Here is a 21,836-nt window from a genome sequence, read left to right as displayed (position 1 = left end):
TATTATGAACATTTTAAATATGAAAACCTATTATAATGGTTTTGTAGCTTTCGAGCTATCAAAACAGCTTCTCTATACCCCTAAGTATGAATTAAGTCAGATATAAATAATAAAAATGCCCATTATAATGAGCTGACTAAAAGCAGAAAATATCTGTCAAATTTTCTATGTAAGATAACATATTCCAGGTGTAACAAACTATTACAATACATTCATGTAGTTTATAAAATACATTCCATGTATTTGAGTCTCACGACAATCCATGGCTGAGAAACATGGGTTACAAGATAAGGCTATCACTATGGTTACATGTGAGACAGTAACATAGCCCAACTGGAGTCTTAGTTTTCTCAATCTTAAGACTGTTTTTTATTTTCCCGAAACACCACATTATAGTAGCTGAATGTATGTGTCAGCATACATATTTGTGTGTGCTCTTATCTGTTCTCCTTCTAACTATAAACACCTTACATTCTTCAGATAGATTTTTAAAAAAATATATCCAACACCAATTTATTCATCCATAATTGCCTACACCACTAATTATATTGGTCAGAGCTTTTTCTCGATTAGTACTCATTTTAGGCCTGGGTTTTTTGTTCTAATCCCTATTACTTAATACAGAAACTATACATTCCCACCATGTTGAGCCTAACCTTTAGAATTTTCAGGTCAAAACATGAATGCAGGTGATTAGCAGCTGGCAATGTATAGTTTATAGACAAGCCAATGGCTGTCGCTATCAGCATATGGAAGATTTGAAACATCGGATCAACTTCTTTCAGTACCATGAAATACGTTTTTGTTTTTTTGCTATAACACATAAAGCTTGCTCCAACATATAGAAAAGCCATTTTTGTAGTGAACTACTACATCCTCAACATGGAAATTTAAAGACACCTACCTCTAAACTGAATAGCTACATGGAAGACTGGCTCTAGTGGATTCCACTGAGCGTTGATTATGTGCCCGCCACTGTGCCATGCACTTTAGTTATATTATGAAATTGAACCCTGACAATAATTCTGTGAGAGGAACACTATGAGTATCCATATTTTACACATGAGGAAACTAAACAGAGAGACTGAAGAAGGTGCTCGAAATCATACATCTAGTAAGTGTTGGATCCAGGCCCTCATGACTCACCAGTCTGACTATGAAGCCTGTAGTCCTGACCTCCATGCTCTACCACGTGATTCTCACAGGAGAGTAAACTAGTATTGCCCTTCTCTGTGCTCACAGCTACAGGGAATCCTGGCCAACAAGCTAATGAAAAGCAACCTACCTAAGGCTTAAATGCCATCTCTGAAGGTCACAAAAACCAAGGAAGCAATAGAGCATAACGTTTGGAGCTGGACAACCTTGGTTTCAATATCCAGCTCCCCTATTTACCAGATGTGCGATTTAAGCAAGTTGCTTATACTCTGTAAATCTTGGCTTTTTCATCTGTAAAATACAAGTATACCAACTTCCATCTAGTCTGTCACAGGTATTAATAAGACAGTATATTTAAAGCATTCAGCTTTAATACGCAGTGACATGGCAAACACAAAATCCTTGGAAGAAATTCTCATACTCATACCAGTGAGTCTGTAAAGCTCGACAAACAGGAGCTACACAAGATAGAATTCAAGAAGCAAGATCTAAATCGACTGTGAGAAACATACCGCAGTGCACATTTTATAACCAACCCCAAAGTCAAAACGACATTGCTCATCCATAGAATAATTGATTCCAGGAAGTTCTGGGAGTTTGGGCCAATCATGTTCAAATGGGTCATCAAGGAGACAGTCATAGGAACTGTAGGAAGGAAAACATCGCATGTAGTTTAATGTTCATTCTTTTATGTTGTCCTAATGAAAAAACTATCCATAGGTTTTATACTCTGGAATTTCATTAGATCAGAGCAAGGCCACAAAAGCTTATCTTTAAAGGTTTTTGGTTTTAGTTCCATTCATAAACAAGACCCTTCACCCTTATTCATCCCAGGAAAAGGAGTCAAACAGGACGTAGGGATGCAGTGTAACTGTGACAGCCTTTTTCGTGTCCTGGAGCTCCTGTAGAGTGTGACACCTATGATACAGGATGTAGGTGGTATTATGAAGGCATCGCAGGACCATCTCCTCCTCATCCTCAACTCAAATCTGACCATTTGTCAAAGATTCCATAAAGAATTTACTAAAAACAAAAATCATAGTCAAATATCACTTAAATTCCAGGCTTATGGCTTAAAATATTGTGATTATATTATGGAATCACTAGAAGCCTGATGCACAAAATTTGTGCACGGAGGGGGGGGGTTCCCTCAGCCTAGCCTGCACCCTTCCCCCTTGGGGGATGTCCGACTGCCGGTTTAGGTCCAATCCCTGGGATTGTGCCAACAGCTCTGAATCATAAGAAAATGTTTACTGTGAACAACAGTTTTCATTCACTGGGAGTTTTGTTATGAAGAATATGCTAAGAGTCAGTTTCCCATCTCTTTTTTCTGTATTTCTGCTAGAATATAAATGCTCTCAGGACATGCAGAAAGGGACGCACTGGATGTATCTTTTCAATTCTTGGCCACTGCATCGGGACCAGTGGTAACGATGAAACGCCGCTTGCACCAAGGGAGCCATGACGCTTCCCATCGCAGTCTCATCGCCGCACCTATTGCCTTGTCCGTCATGCTCCATTCCCAGCCTAGAACACAAAGTGAGATCTCGCTGGTAAGAATCACAGGGGCCAGGGCTTTTGCTTATTTTCTGTTTTAAAAATAAATACAGTAGGTCCTCAATTATGTCATTCTGTGTGATGTCCTTTCCTTATAATGTTGATGAGATGCCGAAGAAGTGTAACTCTGGTTTGTATCGACTGGCCTAAGATAAAACTGGTTTCATTATGAGTCATTCTGCTTAAAGTTGCAGAACCTATCATCAATGTTAAGTGAGGGCTTACTGTATAGGGAAATACGTACTTTTAAGTGAACATGGCTGTTGTGGAGGAGTCGCAGGCATTGTGGAATAGAGAACTGGACAGAAATGCCTTTCTAATTGTACAGCTATGAAAAGTGCAAGGGAGTCTGCAGCTAGAGTTGCTCATTTGGTTTCAATGCATGACCTCGTCAGTGTTTCAGCTCCTCACACTTGGCAAGGGACGGGAGTTGCATGCTGGCATGCCCTCTGCCCACACTGCGAACAATGCTGAGAAAAGCAGGGAAGAAAAGACCTTTTCTGGCTTTCTAGCTGTCAACAGTGACTTACACATGGCCGGTTTCATGGGCTACTACAAAAGCAGATGAAAAACCATCCTCATGATTCAGGGTACAACTTCTCACTGGATGACACATGCCTGTGACTGGAGCATATCCTGTAGAGAATAACAATTACTTTTATTTTCATTTTATGAGAAAACCCATTAAGAATTACTACTGGACCTTTGCCTAGAAAAAAAAAAAGCTTTTTAGGAAACAGAGGCAGTATTATTTCCCCGCTAGCATTGTGCCACGTTCTCTTGGGAAAGCGACAGGTAATGGTCTTTGAAAAGATTCACTGGGTCTGCATTTTTTTCCTTTTCTAAGGGAAGGAACTGCCTGGGATTACCATTCTGTTCTGCCCACCAACTAAGCGTTGTCTTTCTGTTTTAGTGAATGGTCCTTCATATCATGGTACCAATGAAGGGAGCCAGAAATTCCATCAACATTGAAAAGAAAATCGTCGGTCTTCTTTTTCCCAAAGCCTACCCCGGAATGTATTAGTTCAATGTAAGCTGGCTTCAGAAGAGAGCTCTTTGGCAGCAGTCACTTCTCATGGCATCTCTTTTCCCATTCCAGCGCTTAGTGGAGATCACACTGCATTTTACAGCCTCTCCTCCATACCTCAAATGCACAATCATTATGTTAAAGGCAAGTATAATTTATTATGGAACCTAAGTGGCATTTAATATGGTGAATTCCACAGGACTCACTGGAAGCAACAGAAAGAAAACGTATGCTTGGCTGATGCATGGTGGAAAGTAGATGGAGGGAGAGATATAAAATGAACATTTGAACAGACTCCCTGATTTAGGATTACTTTGGAAAAGTCATGCCCTCAAGTTTTTCTTCTACACCTGAATGGAAATACCTTGCATTCCAGCAGGTCCAAAGTCTTGCCTGGTTAAGAAAATTGCATGGTCATGGTGTTCAGAGTGGTTGGGATCCGATTTCTGTTGTTGGCAAGCCCAGCGACACACATTCTCCAAGCTTCTGGATGGATTTCCCCGTTCTATGAGGCTGATGGACTGAGAGGGAATAATATGTTGAAGACATACATAACACTTGCCCAAAGGCTTCTTTTAATAACTTTAGCTGAAGTTAACATTTGGGATTACAGCATTTAAATAATGTTCGGTAATATTATTTGGGAGCTATTTAGATACCTACTTTAGTTTGGGAATTTTAAATGCCCAGGAAGGAGCTCTTTATGATAATCAATATTACCTGTGTGAAAGGTGACTGACATGTGGTAATATATGATGCTGAGATTTGCTATTGGGAGGCAACTCAATGTTAGTCATGGGGTTAAGAACTCCTAGTAATCTAAATATTTCCTAATTCAGCTTAGATTTTTAGTTTCATAGATATTAAGAATAAAAATAGAGGAAAGATTCTGGTATGAGACTTTTGTCCAGAGCTGTTAAAGTGAAAGATCTTTAGTTAAGATTCCTGTGGTGGTGGTGGTGGGGGGGGGGGGGGGGTTGGGGGCGGGCTGGTGTCCAGCATTAATCAACATATGGGAAGAATATAAGTTCAATGAGCTGGCAAAGCTGGTCAAATCTTAGTTAATGGGGAGTGGTCAAATTCTATAAACCTCACACTGTGAAAAACAACTCTCCTTTTTAAGCTCACAGCAATGAAGAGAGGTAGGGGTGTAGACTTATCTTGTTGTTCCAATAGATGGATTGGAGTTCCTTGGAATGTTGCTACTGTCACATTATGGTCAGGAGTTAAAAGTTCAGGGGGAAAGGGACCATCCTTCAAGAACCAGGAGCCACACTTCCCAGAGTAGCTCTGCTGGAATGAGAAATTGAACTTGCAACCCCAAATTAATTAGTCCCTGCTTGGCTGGCAGGCTGAGAGTTTTATTATATTTCAGCACATGTTATTATCAGTGTTTACATTCTTAACAAAATTAGCTTGGTTTGTTATATGCTGATCGCAAACTTCTCCAAGAAAATAATGTAACAACCAATGAAGGCCGTTAACATCTCCCGCTGGAGTTGACTTGGATTCAGTGTCATCAATGCAAAGTCCGTCAGGTTTACGGGATAAATGAAACATCAATGACACCCTCTTATTGGAAAATGGTAAGTGGATGTTAAATACATGATGAAATGCAAGCCCGTGGATTTTTTTTCTATTTGCTAACTATATAATTTCATTGGTATTTCATAATCAGAAAAATTTAATTACGGGAGGGGGATATAATTTTAAAAATCAAGAAAATTGCCAAGTTATCACTTTCCCTATATTTTCTCACCAAAGGGAGAAACCATTTCATCCTTTGCATTATTTCCAAGGACAGGGACACATCTAGTGCCAGTTTAAACTCAACTATAGTTAGTTGCATCACATGAAATGCCTACTATGTGCATTTTGACCTAACTTTTAATTTTCAAAAGGACCAAAGCTCTTTTAAATTGAAATACTCACTATATGCTTTACTTTTAAAAAACAAATCATGTGAGGGAAGGATCTTTGTCATTTTTCTTCACTGATATATCTGAAGCACCTACAAAGCATCTGACACACACTCAATGTTTTGAAAGAAAAAAACGAATCATAAATTTTATAATAATGATAAGACTAAGATAGTCTCTTTCCTCACAATGGTATCCAGTTTTATTATCATGCTTGATGTCAGGATAACTATCTACTACTCTATTACAAAGGTAAACAAAGGGAATGGTACCAGCACACAAATCATTCATTATCTGCTCAAAGTTGGAGATCTCTACTCACTGTGGCTGGGTTTTTTTTCATCAGTTCAGTGCAACTGAGGTTTGCATGAGACTTATCTATGCCATCTGTTGGCTGAAGCTTCAACAATTTAATCTTCTACTTGCTAACCCAGTCCTTAACGTTATAGTTCACGTATTTTAAGACAGCTTACCTTTGCATAACCCAGCATGATCATGCGCACCAGGACCACATTTATATGTACTCCGAGGGACTCATCATGGTAAATTTCATTCACCTGGAAACAAAGCAGACAATTACTAAAAGAAAGGGAACACAGAGGACTTCGTCAAATGTGTAATAATTAAGGGATCAGCCATGTAATTACAAGTTCTGAAGTCAAATCACCTTTTAAAAAATGTAGTTTAAACTGAACTCTGAGATGAGATCACTTCTGGTTTGGAATAATTGTTAGTATGTGAATTACTGAGTTTGCACACTCTGAAATATCATGAACATAGAGAGTATGCCTTAAAAAGGCCTCATTAAACTACTGTAGTTAGTCAACATGTGCTAAAATCCACATATAACATTTACCAAAAGCAACCACGAGAGGGTGACTCTGGTGAAGCCTCAGCTAGCTCTGGCAGCTGGGGTGGTGTGTCCGGTTGAGAGAGCCCATGGAAGTAGAGCCAGCGTTCAGGGATGGGAGTCTCAGTGCCCCTCCCCCACAGGAATGTGGCAACTAGGCAATGATTATTTAGGAAGTCCAACAGAATAAAAGTTCTTCCATATTTGAATTACTAATGTGATTGTGTGAGTGCATATCAGATGAGTGCATGTCAGGCCTGGATAGAGCTCAGAAAAGCAAAGGTGAGTACTTGCTTTTATTTAATATTTAAAGTTACATTGAAATTTCTAAAAGTGATGGGGTATACTGTGAAATCATAGATATTAGGATTTAAGCAACCTCAGAGGTCATAGTCCAAGATAATTTTATACAAATGAGGAAGAGGAAGCCTTTAGATATTAACTGAATACAAAAACACACAGAAAGTTATTTGGCAGATATGAATCCAAAGTGGACTGTCTCTATTTTCTGTGGAATCTAGTGCAAAATAGTGTGATGAGGAACACTTTGTAAGTTCAGAGATGCCAGCAGGAATGGGAAAGGCGAAGCTACCCAACTGGATTACAAAGTTAGCTGTAATAACTAAAAGGGGGATGGAAAACCAACTGCAGTTCCACTTGAGGTCCAGGAGGTTTGGACAGTAAGCATGGAAAATTAAAAACCTACAGAGAAAAAAATAGGTTACAAATTTTAAAAATCTCACAGAAAGAGGCTTTAAAAGAAATATAACTCAAAAATGGTAGAATGCTCTAAAAAAAACAAAAAAACTCATGAATCCTAAAATTGTGAAATGCCACATTCACCAAGATATAGACCAAGAAATCTCAAATGAAATGTTTCAAGAATCAAATGGGACTGCATAGAACACCTTAAAAAACCAAAGCCTTCAATGTGGACTAAAGGCATACTTACTGAATGTGTACATGGGACAGAAAAAGAGGATACCTAGAATGGAGGAAAAAGATCTCACAAAGCTGGTATACACTAACGGTGACAAAATATAGTTTAACAAAAAAAGATAGAGTCCTTTTAAGTGGAAGAACGCATGCATATTTACACATTCATTTACACACACACACACACACACACACACACACACAGAATGGTAAGACCAGATTTAATACCTGTTCCAGATAAGCCAAGGAGTGAAAAAGAAAATCTGCTATCTGATGTGCATGTAGGTAGCTCATCCCCAAGCTGTCCTACTGAAGACCAGAGAACCCCTGAAGTACTGAGCTCCTTTTGTTTGTGTTGTTATACAAGAGGTAGTGACAAACACAAATGTACCTGAAGAACAGCAAAGAGCAAGAAACCTGGAGAATGTGTCACACAAAGAATGGCGGGGGAGACACAGTGGCTAAGAGCCTGATGCCAGACACTAACAGTCTCAGTTGACATCTTGGTTCAACCCCTCATTGCTTGAGTTCTTCCACTTTCTGAGCTTTGATCAAAAGGACAACAGCATGGGGAAGACCTGGGGTGGGCAGGGAGGTGGGCAAAATGGGAGACATTTGTAATACTGTCAACAACAAAAATAAAAAATAAATTTAAAAAGGAGATAGGAACACTATCTCACAGGGTTAGGCAAGAATGAAAATATTTGACTCATGCAAACAAACTGCTCAAAAAAATGTCAGCAAGAGGAAGAGAGTGACATTCAAGTATAGGAAGAAGAAAAGAAAACCTAGAAAGAAGACCTAATAGCAGCCATATGGAAAAGGGGTTCAATTTATCCTGTGTATCTATAAAATAAATAGAAAAAAAAAAACATGAGTTAACACTATTACAGGGAGGATTTCAGGTAAATATAAGGAAACACTGAATGCTGGACAAAATGCTGGTTCCTTAAGACCTTTTTTGGTCATGGGCAGATTCTCTCATCTTGCTCCACACCTCCTACGGCCTAATTGAAAACTGAATGTCCCCTCTTCTTCTGGATTAATTACCTAATAAGGAAGTTCTAATATTATAGGCCAGTAAAATCCATCCCAAGACTCTCAGATATTCCCAGAGACTTTCTGTAAGGCATCTGTTTGGAATTAGCAACATGGCCTCACTCAACACGTACTTAGCTCATTGTAACTTTCAATGTAAAAAACGAAAATGTTGAAAGCAATGTTAGAAAAAAAGAGAAAGCAATGTTAGTAAATACATTATAAAATATGCATGACCAGTACTTTTTAGAATGTGAACAAAAATTGGGAGAATACAAATGAAAACTAAAGAAAAGTAGCTAGGTTTTAAAAAAGTGAATTGATTTCTGGAGCAGAGGTGATGGAAAGGAGGGAGGGACTTACAGCCATTGCGGAATAGCAGTGACAACTGCACTTTTAAATGCTACAGGAAAAATCTACACCAGAAAGTCCTAGGAGCATACAATTAACAAACATTGGTAATAATGGCAAATAACTTGTGAAAGATGAGTTAGTATGATGTACATCTATTCCCCCCTAAATTAATAGATACCTTTGTATTTGGTGAATTTTAAAATCAGTACAGTGCCAAGAAACTATAATGGATAAAATTTGCGGTGTCAATGGCAATATTACACAAATATATTTCATGGCAATATTACATTTATGTAATATAAAATGATGGAATAAAGGTACACTTCTAAAAATTTACCATTCACTAAGAGAAAAGTTTTATTTAACAAGAGTCAAGGTTTTGTTTTTTGGTTGTTTTTTTTTTTTTTTTTTTTTGTGTGTGTGTGTGTGTGTGTGTTTTTATGTTACACTAATTATGCCAAGCTAATTAGGTAATAGGATTCTGATAGAACCAAAATTAGTTATGGAGTATTCTGTGTCAGCACACAGGGTAAACCTAAACTTTATGGGTAGCATATAAGGCAGTATATGCATACATAGAAGAAAGCATTCTTTTAATGTGGCAAATCAACAACTACTAGGTGTCTGCATTGTACAAAGTACTGGATATCACTTAATGTTGTGCCTTTCCAGGTTTAAAAAGTGGCTTCCGGTACATTATTTACTTTTAAAGTGAACTTAATAATTTGATTGCTTTTCATCTTTCCAAGCCTTATCAGTAATAGGATGCAATGTTTTTATACTCTGAGACATAGTGGATATGATAAGAGTTGGAGAAATAATTAGCACTTTGGATTAGCTATTCAAAGGCCTGTGATTTTGTCCCAGCTATGCCACTGACAAATTGAGTAACCTCAGTCAGTCATTTAACCTCTCTGATCCTCTTTTTTCTCATTGGCAAATTATAATTGAACTTGCTCTGCCTACATCACACAGTTGTTTCAATCAAGCAAAATGCCACACAACTGCCCTCAGCATAATATAAAGTACTTTAGCACTCCTCCACCTATCCTTGCAAAAAGCTTTCAAGATTTGTGGATGTATTTTCATAATCTACCTGAAAAGTGCTATAAAAACAACTGCCCCCATCTTAGTTTTCCCTGAAAGAGACGTGAAGACTCATACTGTCAATGTGTTTAATTGAATGAAAGATATAGTTTAACTATCAAAAAACAAACAAAAACTGACACTTTTATTTCATCTAAATGTTGCACAGAAGTTCTCTCCAGCAGATGGCAGTATATACATTTTAGAGGGGGTAAGGGACAGGCCATTTAATACACCTGAATGTACTTACATACCAGTGGGTGTGTCTGCCTTTTCCTATATTTACAAATAAATCAAATAACTTCTTTCTTAAAATTAAATAAGTATTTAAAAATATTCTAACCCAAGGAAAACATCGAGTTTTGAATACTTTACTCATTTGGCTCTTGAAAGCAAAGAAAAATGTTTTAAGACATCTTTATTTATATTATTTTTCAGTGTCATCTGATTAAAACATTATAAGAGGCATAAAAAAATTCCTCTGACTTGGCTATAAATTAATCACAAATTTTAACAATCAATAAATTATATACAGAAAAAGTAAAAGTATATCATACTGAATTAACCATTTCAATGAAATAAAATAAATCTTGTTTAGAAAGCATTTTTACAACTCTTATAATGAAAAGGAAATAATTTTTCCCCTAAGTAACAGCAACAACAAACAAAACAACAGCTAATATTACAGTTTTCCAGGTTCTACACAGTTCTAAATACTTATATTAATTCAAGTAATCTTTGCAACAACTTTAGAGATATACCCATTTTAAATCTAAAGAAATTGAGCATCCCTCCTCCCCCCAAAAAAGGGAGGAAATTGAGGCCCAGAGAACTTCAGCAACTTGCCCAAGGTCACAGTTAATAGACAGAGCAAAGGATGAACACCTAGGCAGTCTGACTCCACAGTGAGTAGTTGTCAGCATAATGCTACACTTCCACAGACCTGCAGACCACAGTACATCACTATGCACCAAAGTTATTCTCGTTTTAGAATAATTAATACTGATTTGCTACCCCTGAGTTTAGAAACTGATGAGGAATCATATTGATAAAAGGAACTTAGAGATTTCACTTCCTTTTCATAACCGTCCCTAATGTAAATGTTAAGGAAATGAGAAATTGGATTCAATTTATTATAAGAATTTCTTGATTATCAATATAATGGTATTCAAAAAATATCAGGAAATTAATAAAGAGGAGCTAGAGCACATCACTGGAAACACCAAGAAAGAGTAGGAAAGATAGGGCTAAGAGTGATAAGTAGTATGTTGGGTTGTAAAAAAGCATTGGGCATAAACATTCTGTATAATGCAAAGCAAAGTCTGTCTATGAAAAACTATCCTTTTGCCATGTGAGCCAATCTATTGGAGTATGGGTAGACTCATTGTGAGGTGTTCAGTGTTGAGCCCAGAGTCTATTAAATTACCTGAAAGAAGGGGTAAACAAGACATTAATTCAATTTTCAGATGACCTTAAATTGGAAGGGGTTTCCAATGATGTGAGGAGAGAAAAAAGGTAAAATCAAATCAAGTATTCCTTTCCTTGAAAAGAAAATGCCTTCCAGGTTTGTTCCCGGACAGGACAATTTCTCCCAGGACATTTCCCTGGCAGGACAATCTGACCTGCTTTGTCTGACTAGCTGATGAACAGCTTTGTCTAGCTTCACCAAAACAACATTCATTTTTCTTGCAGATGAGTGGATTAGGTCTTGAGAGGCAGTATAGCTTAGTGGTTAAGAGCATGGGCTCTGCAGCCATATTGCCTGGGTTTGATCTTAGCTGTGTGACTTTGGGCATGCTACTTATTTCTATGCCTCAGTTTTCCCATCTGTAAAATGGGATAATTATAGTACTATCCTTATAAGATTATTGAGAGGAAAAAATCAGCTCATATATGTATAGCACTTAATGATGCCTGGCCCTTGCAAATAAAAAAACAAAAACTGTTAGCCACTATTAGTATCCTTATTCAAACAGAAACAAATAAATGGTACATACATATAATTTTTTTTTAAGAAAAAGACTTGGTTAATTGAAAGCAAACAAGTAATAAGATAGCCTAGGTGATTTTGGCTGTAAAAATAAAAGAATTCTGAAATGGGCTGGGGGAAAATATAACTCTTCACAACCATCTCCTGTGGAGCTAAAAGTTTCAAACATACTTTGGCTCTCAACCTCTAGTCCTTTTACTCAAGGTAGGTTTCCCAACCTGTCAACTCTTCTTCCCTCACCCCCAATCTCAGACTAATTTTTAAGAATAATCTAATCAAATATTTACTGACCAGGTTCCACATATGCAATTGCTCTGAGGACGGGGAATGGAATAGTACCGGAGTTTGAGTATGTTCTTATCCTGACTATACTGTAATAGGTAAAATAGGGTCTGAGCATGGGGAAAAATGAATACAAAAAGGCACACAGTCAAGAAATGATGGAAAAGCGTGCTATAAAGAAAATACACCTGAGTGGTGAGATAAAGGACAAGAGGTTGAGGCAGAAGGGACCTGAGCCTGGGCAGTCAGGGCAGGGAGACCTGGACAGGAAAGAGATGGTCTGTGCCGAGCTGAGAATGAGCAACTGAGGCAAAGGGAAGAGCAAGTGCACATTCTCAGCCCACGTATGAAAGCGCAGAACCCTGCAGAGACCTCCTGATCACGGCTTTAGTGACTGAGGCCCATGGACGTTCTGTGATGTTTCCCAAATAATGAGCACAGCCCAAATTCCAATAAAGCCACGTGATGCCAATCCCTGCTCCTGACCACTCCCATGTTCTCTTTCTCGTTGTGTCACAGTGAAAATGCTAAGTCTCTACCTTCTTCTGAGGCTTCTTCCAACTTCCCTAAAGACATTTGCTCTGAAAGTTGAACTTTACTTCCCTTATTCAATCTCTTCCTTTCTTGCTGTTTCTTCTCTTCTCTTATTAATATTCTCAATTTTCCTTCACCATAAAAAAATAACCCACATACACTGTTTTGCAGCATTTAGTACTGTTTACCACTATGTCCTTCGATGACATTATTGGGTTTATTTACTTTTTTCTTTTCTTTAGCAATATTAGCTTACCATTTTCTGCCTGGTCCACACATGTCAGTGTCTCATTGTCTCTGATCCTCTTCCCTTCTCGCATACTCCCCCTGCAGTGTTTCACCCACTGCTGTTTCTTCAACCACTACCTATAGGCTGATGTGTTCCAAATGCTTCTATATCTAAGTCTCACGCTCCGGAGCCATCTGTTCAACTCTAGTAACATCTATCTATTTGGAAGTAGACCTAAATATCTCAAAGTGGACTTGCCTTCTCCCTAAAATCTAGTCTTTTCTGAATATTCTATCACATTTACAGACTAACTCATCCTTGACTTCTTCCTCTTCTTCGGGTATTGTGTTGATGTATTACTAAGCCCTATGGACATCTCTTAAGCCTACCCTTTCTGTCCACCTCCACATCCAGCAGCTTAGTGTCCACCCAAATCAGTTGGACTGCTGCAAGAACCTGTGAAAACTTCTACAAATGTCCGCATTTGGGTAGTTCGGGCCCATTTCAGCGGTTTTCCAGAAGGGCAGATTATAGTGGTTAGGTGATTGTTTTCAAAAGTCTGTCCTTTTATATTAATTATGCCTTTATGTCTTTTAAGCATTAAGGGCACTTTGGGTGGGACCAAGCATAGCCAATTCAGCCACAAGGCCTTACGTACTCTTTGGGCCTTTGGAACAGTGGAGACATACCCAGAGCTCAGGTAGAACTGATTCCCTGTTTTTCAATAATGAGAAAAATGATTTCCTCAGCAAGCTAGAAAGCTTTTCCGTACTTTAGGACCCTGGGAGAAATAAAGGATGGAATACATTTGGGAAGGATCAGTTCAGCCTGATTACTTGTAGCATGAAAAAGGAAAAGTGGGTGAATGTCAGGCAAGGAATTTGGGGCTGCAGAATCAAAGGGGACAGAGGAAACTGAGATGCTCCGGTAAAAATCAAAGAGACCTCTGAGGCAGCAACACTGTGCATGTCCTGGAATGCTAACATAACCTGTGATGTGGGGACGCGCTCTAGAAAGATGGGTCCAGGATTTTCCAGGGAAGGTGTGCATGTTTATGGAAAGGGTGGCTGAACTGACTTGTGCTCATTACTCCAACCCGCCTCTGTGACCTGGGCTGCTCAGTCCACACTGGGGAAATGAAGAGAGCTTGCTGAGGCAGGGAGGGGTAGTGTAAACCACAAGGAGTTTGGAGCCAGACAGAATGTGGTCTCTCTCCCAATTCTGGCACATAAATTCCATGTGTCTATGTTCACAGCACAGTGTCTAACAGAGTTTCTTCCTCCAAATCACTCTAATGCATCCAGAACTCTCTTTCTAAAAACACAGACTGACCAAGTTGCTAATCGTCTTTAAAACACTTTCTGACTCTTCCTTAGCAGAGTGAAATTCAGACTCCTTAGGGTGGCACATGTTTCTCTAAAGGTAGCTCCTGCTGCTCTGTCCAGCCTCACCTTCGGCCATCTCCCCTAAATACCCTTCAATTTCACCTACCCACCAAATTCCAGTGGGTCCAAAAACGACCACTTGTAGTACGTTTTTATAATCTGTTCTCCATCTTCCAAGACTCCTTTTTCTACAGGGAAATGACAATTCGTCCCCTGTAGTTCAACTCAACTGACATACCCTCTGTGAAGACTTCCTCTGCCACTGGCGTTATTTGCCAAACCCTGTCCCCTCCTTTCCAGTTAATGTTTACTTTGTGGCTGAGTCTTTTGAAGAAACGATTACATTTTATTATTATTTGCTCATTTGTTTACTTCACCTGCTAGAATTAGCTCTTTGTAGAAAGGAGCTAAATACTGATTAATTTTTGTCTCTCCAGAATCTAACAGGACTTGGTTTGTGAGAGGGTTTATAAGCCATGTGAATAAATGACAACAGGAAAGTATGAATTCAAATGTAAGAAGTGATTGAACAATAATGACCCAAAATAGAAAACCGCTACGTAATTTGCTTCAGTTTGCCTAAACACATCCACTTCCTTCATAACTCTGCCTTGCAGTCACACTCATCGTTTTCAGAAACGGTTAGTTAGGAAAGTGTTCAGATGTAATCATCACTAAGTAACCAGTAACCACACATATTTACTAACTCCTGGATAAGTCAACTGATGCTTGGTTGTTGCCAGAGTACTTCTGTGTAGTTTAAAAAAAAAATATTAGGCAGTAAAGCCTGTCATGTCCGGATAACACAACTATGCTATTATTATTAGTTCATTACCCATCTTAAGTAGCCAATTTCAATATAAAAAAGAATTAATGAATTATCTCTTAATTATTAATGAGTGCCTAGAAGTACAAGATAGTTTTTCATAGTAGGAAGTATTCTTGTAAATGCATTGGTTTTTTTTTTTCACTTGGTAAATCCGGAGATTAAGGCATAGACTCAATGATCCGCAGGGCACTGGAGATCATTTTAATAGGCACAATATACCCAGATCACTTCACAGATCTTAGCGAAGGACAAGGATACCTGCCACAGACAGGAAGGGTTGGTGGCAGAGACCATCTGGCACATTAAAAGAAAACAACCCACCCACTTACCCACAAAATCTGCTTCATCACCCGTTAGCATTTTAAATGGGATTGCTTGCTGATTTGATACAGTCACGCATGTAACTGGATTCTCATTTCCATGACTTGAATGGTATTCTCATAAGACACAGTGAAAGGAAAGACATGAGAGTTGTATTTGGCAAGGGTAGTAAAGCTTCGGGAGGAAGAGCACTAGGTTCCGAAGGCACAGAGATGTGGGCTCAAGTCTTGGCTGAGCCACCTATTAGCTGTCTGACTGTGGGAAAGCTGCCTAACTTCTCTAAATCTCAATCTCCTCATGTATAAACTGGGGCTAAAAATGAACATATGCCAGGGTGGAGGATTATTACATAATTCGTGTAAGTATTAGCGCAAGACCAGGCAGAGAGCGAAGGCTAAATGCTAGGTGGTAGTAGTTTAAGCCTTCATCCTTAACAACATTAAATCATTCTTTGAACCTCGAACTAGATGATTTTTAACACCTTCAAAGATTTTATTACTAATCTTCATTCCATACTATCATTCTTGTTGTTGCTGTCATAGATCACTCCATCCACGTAAATAACAACATCTTCCATCAGTGTTCAAGCCAGAAAAGTGTAAACCATGGTGGATTCCTCCCTTTCCCTCAGTCCCCTGTCTGATCCGCTGGGAAATTCTATTGATTCTACACAAATACTCCCTTGTTATTGCAATCTCCACTGTCTAATACACCATCATCTCTTCCCTACCCATCTACAATTAACTTCCCGCTGGCTTGTCTGAACCTCTCGTCTATTCTTTTCAACACAGAAAGTGGCCTTCAATGGCTTTCCCTTAATGCACATAAAATTGAATTCAAACTCCTATGACCTGACCCCCCCAGGTTAAGGTGCTGTCGGGCTTTGGCAATATAAAGTTCCTAGTGTTCCCTATATGATTAATAAGTCCTTAGTGGGGAGATACTTTGAAGCTATTTAAATATCCTGTTTCACATTATATTTTCACCCACTAATTTTGTCATTCATTGATATTTAACTGCAACAACTATTGCTTTACTTCTTACCAATTAGCAATTTCCTAAAGTCGATCATTCCTGCTACATTTATTAACCGGAATCCTGTTGTAAGGAAGAACTGTCCCCTGTTTAATTATATACTCCATTATTCATTTGTATCAGGAGGAACTCACAAGTTCTTCTTTTACTGCATGTATCATAATCCTTTATAATCATTTTATTTTTGCTCATAATATCTCAGATTTGGCTATTGGGAGCTACTTTAAGTTGGCTGTACATCTGGGTTCTAAACCTGGGTGAGTGTCAGATGGACTGTGAATTTCTGAAATGGATGCATACTCATCTCAGTGTTTTGGAGCTAACAGTCCATAATAGGACAACTAGTGGGTCTCAGGGAGGAGAGGAAGGGATTCAGTCTTATCATATTTTCTGCCTGTCCTACAGGGGAAACCTGAAATTGTCTAGTTGGAGAGGGATGGGGGTTGTAGACTGTGTTATTCAGTACCACCAACATTTTAAAGTGGATAATTCATAATTCTGTGTTGTGTAGAGCTATCCTTAAGGTGTAAGATGTTTAGCAGCACCCTTGACTTCTCCCACAGTAACACCTCCTCCGAGTTGTGAAAACCAAAAATATCTCCAAACACTGCCAAATGTTCTGGAGGGGGTGGGGGCAAAGTTTGGGGGCGCAGGGACTGGGACAAGATGCCCTCAGTTGATAATCACTGATTTGCAATCAGGAAAATCTCTCTGCCTACACACTTAAGCCATGTGCAATTCAGCTCTCATCAATAAGACCATTTAGTCTCCATCAGTCTGCTCACCATGTCCATCTTTTAGTTGGTTATGAACTTGGGAAGAGAAGGGAAAGAGCATTCTTATCTCCTCAAAACTCCTACCAACATGAATTACTTCAACGCAATGAAATAATGTTTTAAAAAAATCACTGTCTTGTGTTCAGTTCCATTTGATGCTCTATTAAGTTTAGAATAATTTCTGGGTTGTTTTTTTTTGAGACAGAGACTCAACCTATTATCTAACCTTTTTAATAAACTTAAAAAATGCAAGTTCTTTTGAACAAAATGAAGCATTTTATTTATTCTCTGACACCTAAACGAACTGTCAGATAAATATACTATATCCACTTCTACTTTCTTGTCAATAGATTCTACCTAGAAAACCTTTACATACGTATTGCCCTTCAAAAAAATAATAACAACAAAGCAAAATAAAGAAACAACAGGTAAACAAATCCCTAAAGACCCAGCTTATCTCCATATTTTCTGATGAATTAAATGATCAATGAGCATCTTGTTAAAACTTTACATTTTTTAAACACACAAACTAAATCCCAGGAAAGGACATGATTCGTCTAAAGTCACAGAGCCAACCAGTGAACAGAGCTCAAACCCAAGCCTCTGCCTCCTAAGTCCCAGCTGTATTCTCAGTGCTTTACAACTTGGATGACCATCGTCATAGCTCCCTTCCCTAAAGTCTTATAGAATTTATAACGTAGCACCTGCCTTTTATTGCTCAAACTTTAAAAATTCCCTTACATTTCTATTTTCTCCTCAACTAAATGGTAAGTTCTGTGAGGACAAAGGACCATACTGAATATCTGCTGCATTACTCCAAGCACTTTCTGTAGTCTGAGCATTCAGTCAGAGACCTAATGAGTCTTTCATAATTGACTGTCTTGCTAATGGTAGGAGAAAGCAGCCAAGGGGTACAATGACCAATGCAACTGGGAACAGCATCTCTACAGACACTTTTAAATATTAGGTAATACAGAAATCTAAAACATGACAGTGTACTTCCACGTGTGCATAAAGCATGTATAAAGCACACGACTTGCATCTACTCATTCAATCCTCCCAACATCCCTAGTAAGTCCTATCCTTTTTTCTCATTGCCCCGCTGGAAGCCTAAAGCAGGCACAGAGAAGCTAATCCATATACTCAAAGTTACGCAACTAGAATCATATACACAGTTAACAGCCAATAGTTGAGGGCATTCATTTAATTCATAGTGGTGAAGCTCTATACACATCTATTGACAAGGCCAGTCGTTTGTTTTGTGTGTGTGTGTGTGTGTGTGTGTGTGTGTGTGTGTGTGAGATAATTGGTCTTCATGATAGGGGTTAGTACCAATGAACAAATAAAAAGGTGTTTGAATTTCTAGACTCATTTTGTTTCAAAGAGACATGGTATATATGGAATTTTATAAACTGACATCTCAATGAACAAAAATATATTTAACATATAGGCTTAAACATTAGAATAAGTAAAATCATGATTAGTAAAATTAATACTTTCCCCCCCCCAGTAGAATTATTTGAAATTTAATCTTAAGCATGGAAAAAAGAAGGTAACAACATAGATGCCCAAAGAGATTACATTTACAGTCAAAAGCTGAAAGACACAACTGGCTTAGGTAATATATTTGATAGATCAATATAATATGCATTTCATAATTCTAAAGGATAAAATATGTAAAATAGATTGCACTATTATCTCAATTACCTTTTAGAAGTGATTTATATATTATTTCTCCTCAATTTTTCTCTGTCAATTCACAAGGAAAAAAAACACACTAGTTTGAGAACATTGACTAGCTTTCTTCTGGATGTGATTAAGGCGCATAAAGAAGAAATAAAGAACAAATTTAAAGAGCCCTTTATGAATGCATTGCAGCAGCACTGTGCCAAGAGTTGATTATGCTTTGAAAAATATATTGCCTTCATAATATAATACTGAAAAATATCACTCTTATTCAAAAGCTCTACCAATAAGTATCCCAACAGAGTTATCAGGCCTAAGTCATTCTTTATGATTCCAGTATACAAAACCATGCTAAAAGAACGTTTTATCCCTTGTGGACCACATCAAGGCAGGCAGACTGAGCCCTGAGAGTTTTTATTGTTCCCAAAACAAAATGAGAAACATAATTCATGTCACAGTTCCATCGCATTATGACTTCTTAAATTTATCACTTCCCCTTGATGACAATAGAAAACTAGTTGATCAACCAAAAGAAATGTGTGCTTAATGTTTCCTTCATTTTTTCACCATTGTATGTTAACTGTATAAGTTACGGTTTGCATTTAATGCAGTATGTACACATTTTGGGTGTGTGGCATAGTCATGAAAGGGCTCAGGTAGATTTTCAGAAGTTACTAACAAGACAGACGTGAATTACAAGATTAAAAAAAAAACAAAACCTCAAGAAGGAGTCATTACTCACAATGTTCATCAGGGTGAGGAGGTAGTTTTGGACGTGCTCTTTGCCATGGAAACGGACCACAGAGTCATCCACTCCCAGCAGCACTTCAATGTTGTAATCGTTGTCTCCCGCATGTCTGCGACGCCTAATTGTTTGGTTCAGCTGCCGGTCAACATGGTGGTAAACAGTACCTAGATCTTCAAGGCCTTCCAGCGCTGACTCTATAAAGATATAAAGAAGCAAAAAAAAAAAAAAAAAAAAAAAAAAGCTCAGGCATTTCAGCTTCCCCAGGAGGTCTTCCAATCACTTATAAGAAAAGGCTCTTCTAGGGGCCCACCGTCATAATTCATAATCACGGAGACACTGGTTTTCAGTTAATTCTGTAAGTAATATGCTCAGCCATATGCTCAGACAGACCGCCTGTAAGTTCAACACTGAGGATAAAGTGATACTGCTGTACAGAAAGCAGTGTTGCCATGCGGGTCTGAATGTTCCACGAGGCTAAGAGCAGTTTCATCTTCCTCTAGCTGCATCCCCAGTACAGAGCAAAGAGAGTGGGGTACAGAAATCTGCTGGCTACATAGTTATTAAATAAATTGAGATTATAAATAAAAAAACCACATGCTAATAATTTTACAGAGGTTAATTTAAGTAACTACAATCATAGAGTGTAGAATTTGTATGTCATACATTTAAATCGCTCCTTTTACCAGCAGCCTTAACTTAAAAATTCAATTATAGTGTGGCAACACAACCGCATCTAGTGATATAATTATCGGTCATTATATATTACTTTATTTATTCTGAATATGTTTTTCTAGTGAATGCTGTGAGGGAAGAAGTGGATATACAAGGTACATCCACTTAACATCCAGTTAACACTATAGATCTACACGTTTGTACTGGCCATTATTTGAATAGATTTAAGTAGCAGGTCATTTCAATGCTAGATACCTGAATCTGTGAGATGCCAAAGTAAGAAAGTAAAAAAATTACCTATGGTTAAAGGAAAATAATAGTATAAGCAATTTTTAATTGTATTTTTAGTTGAAGGAATTAACTTTTTTTACTTTCCAAATTGAAATACACACACAAACACACGGTCACACACACACGCAGCAGCATATATACAGAGAAATAAACATACAGATAGACACATGTCTGTCTATTTATTTATCTATCTCTCTGGAGAAAGTGAATTGAGGCATTCTTAGGTTCTAAATATCTAGATGATATGCCTTCATATTATCAAATATTTGGTAAATAAAATGTTTTTGGTGGATTGAAAAATAAAATCTATCATTTGGATACTAAAATAAAAAGCTATACAAAATTTCTGGTATAAAACTGAAAGCATATTCATTTCCATTTCAAATATATAAAACCTGGAAAAAAATTTTTACACACTGCCTTGATGTCTAAAACAACCACATATCTAAAAACACGTCTGACAGAACCATGTCTGACTCACACTATATGTGAAGGTTTATTTAATGCTGCACTGGGGCCTGTAAGCTATTTGAATTAGTGTCTGACATTAATGAATAGGCATTTTCCTCTCCACCTTTGTGGTTTTAGTAAAGTTGAGGGGTAAACAAAGATGCCTCTTGGCCAGAAAGATTGATGACCAAGCCACAGCCACATGGGATTAGAAATAGTGGAAGTACAGATCCCACTCGCACCCTTTCCACTTTAAAAAAAAAAAAAAAAAGGAAGCAACACCAGCATCCTCCCCAACAGTAGGGCCATAAGCTCTGAATGTAACTACTCAGATTTGAAAGCTATACTGTAATTCGCTTTGACTGAAGCCCAACTGCTAGATCATTAGCTGGGAATTTTCTCCTCATCAGGGAATCACACTGGCTCCACAACACATAAATAACTCTCACCACCATCCACATCAAATGGAAAGCTTTCCTCAAAAGTTGTTTGTAAGAGTTGTAAACCCTCATTGAAGGCAAGAGGCTACACCTGCAAACAGCTTTACTATTCAACCTCAAGACTTTTCACACACTTGAGAATGTGAAAGGCTGTGATTGCGTACAAACAGAAAATTCATACATGAACTCCCAGTTCTAAAAATGGTTCTTTTGGGCAGAACTGTCAGCGACCACATCCAATGGAAA

The 21,836-nt window shown here is 38.0% G+C and overlaps 1 protein-coding gene across 3 annotated transcripts in view; it reads right to left on the bottom strand.

Moving 5' to 3' along the window:
- ADAMTS3 (ADAM metallopeptidase with thrombospondin type 1 motif 3) overlaps positions 1–21,836 on the bottom strand; it is a 238,617-nt gene that overhangs the window by 34,893 nt on the left and 181,888 nt on the right. For all 3 annotated transcript variants that reach the window (XM_079769488.1, XM_079769486.1, XM_079769487.1), the window contains 6 exons: positions 19,732–19,931; positions 6,132–6,215; positions 4,104–4,260; positions 3,243–3,348; positions 2,539–2,682; positions 1,668–1,800 (listed from right to left, as the gene is read on the bottom strand). In XM_079769488.1, coding sequence (XP_079625614.1) covers positions 1,668–1,800; positions 2,539–2,682; positions 3,243–3,348; positions 4,104–4,260; positions 6,132–6,215; positions 19,732–19,931 — 824 coding nt within the window. The remainder of the gene's footprint in view (positions 1–1,667; positions 1,801–2,538; positions 2,683–3,242; positions 3,349–4,103; positions 4,261–6,131; positions 6,216–19,731; positions 19,932–21,836) is intronic.

This window comes from Cnephaeus nilssonii (assembly GCF_951640355.1).
Source record: "Cnephaeus nilssonii genome assembly, chromosome: 1".
Classification (NCBI taxonomy): domain Eukaryota; kingdom Metazoa; phylum Chordata; class Mammalia; order Chiroptera; family Vespertilionidae; genus Cnephaeus; species Cnephaeus nilssonii.
The sequence above is the reverse complement of the archived record's forward strand: the minus strand, read 5'-3'. Positions and strand labels throughout refer to the sequence as shown.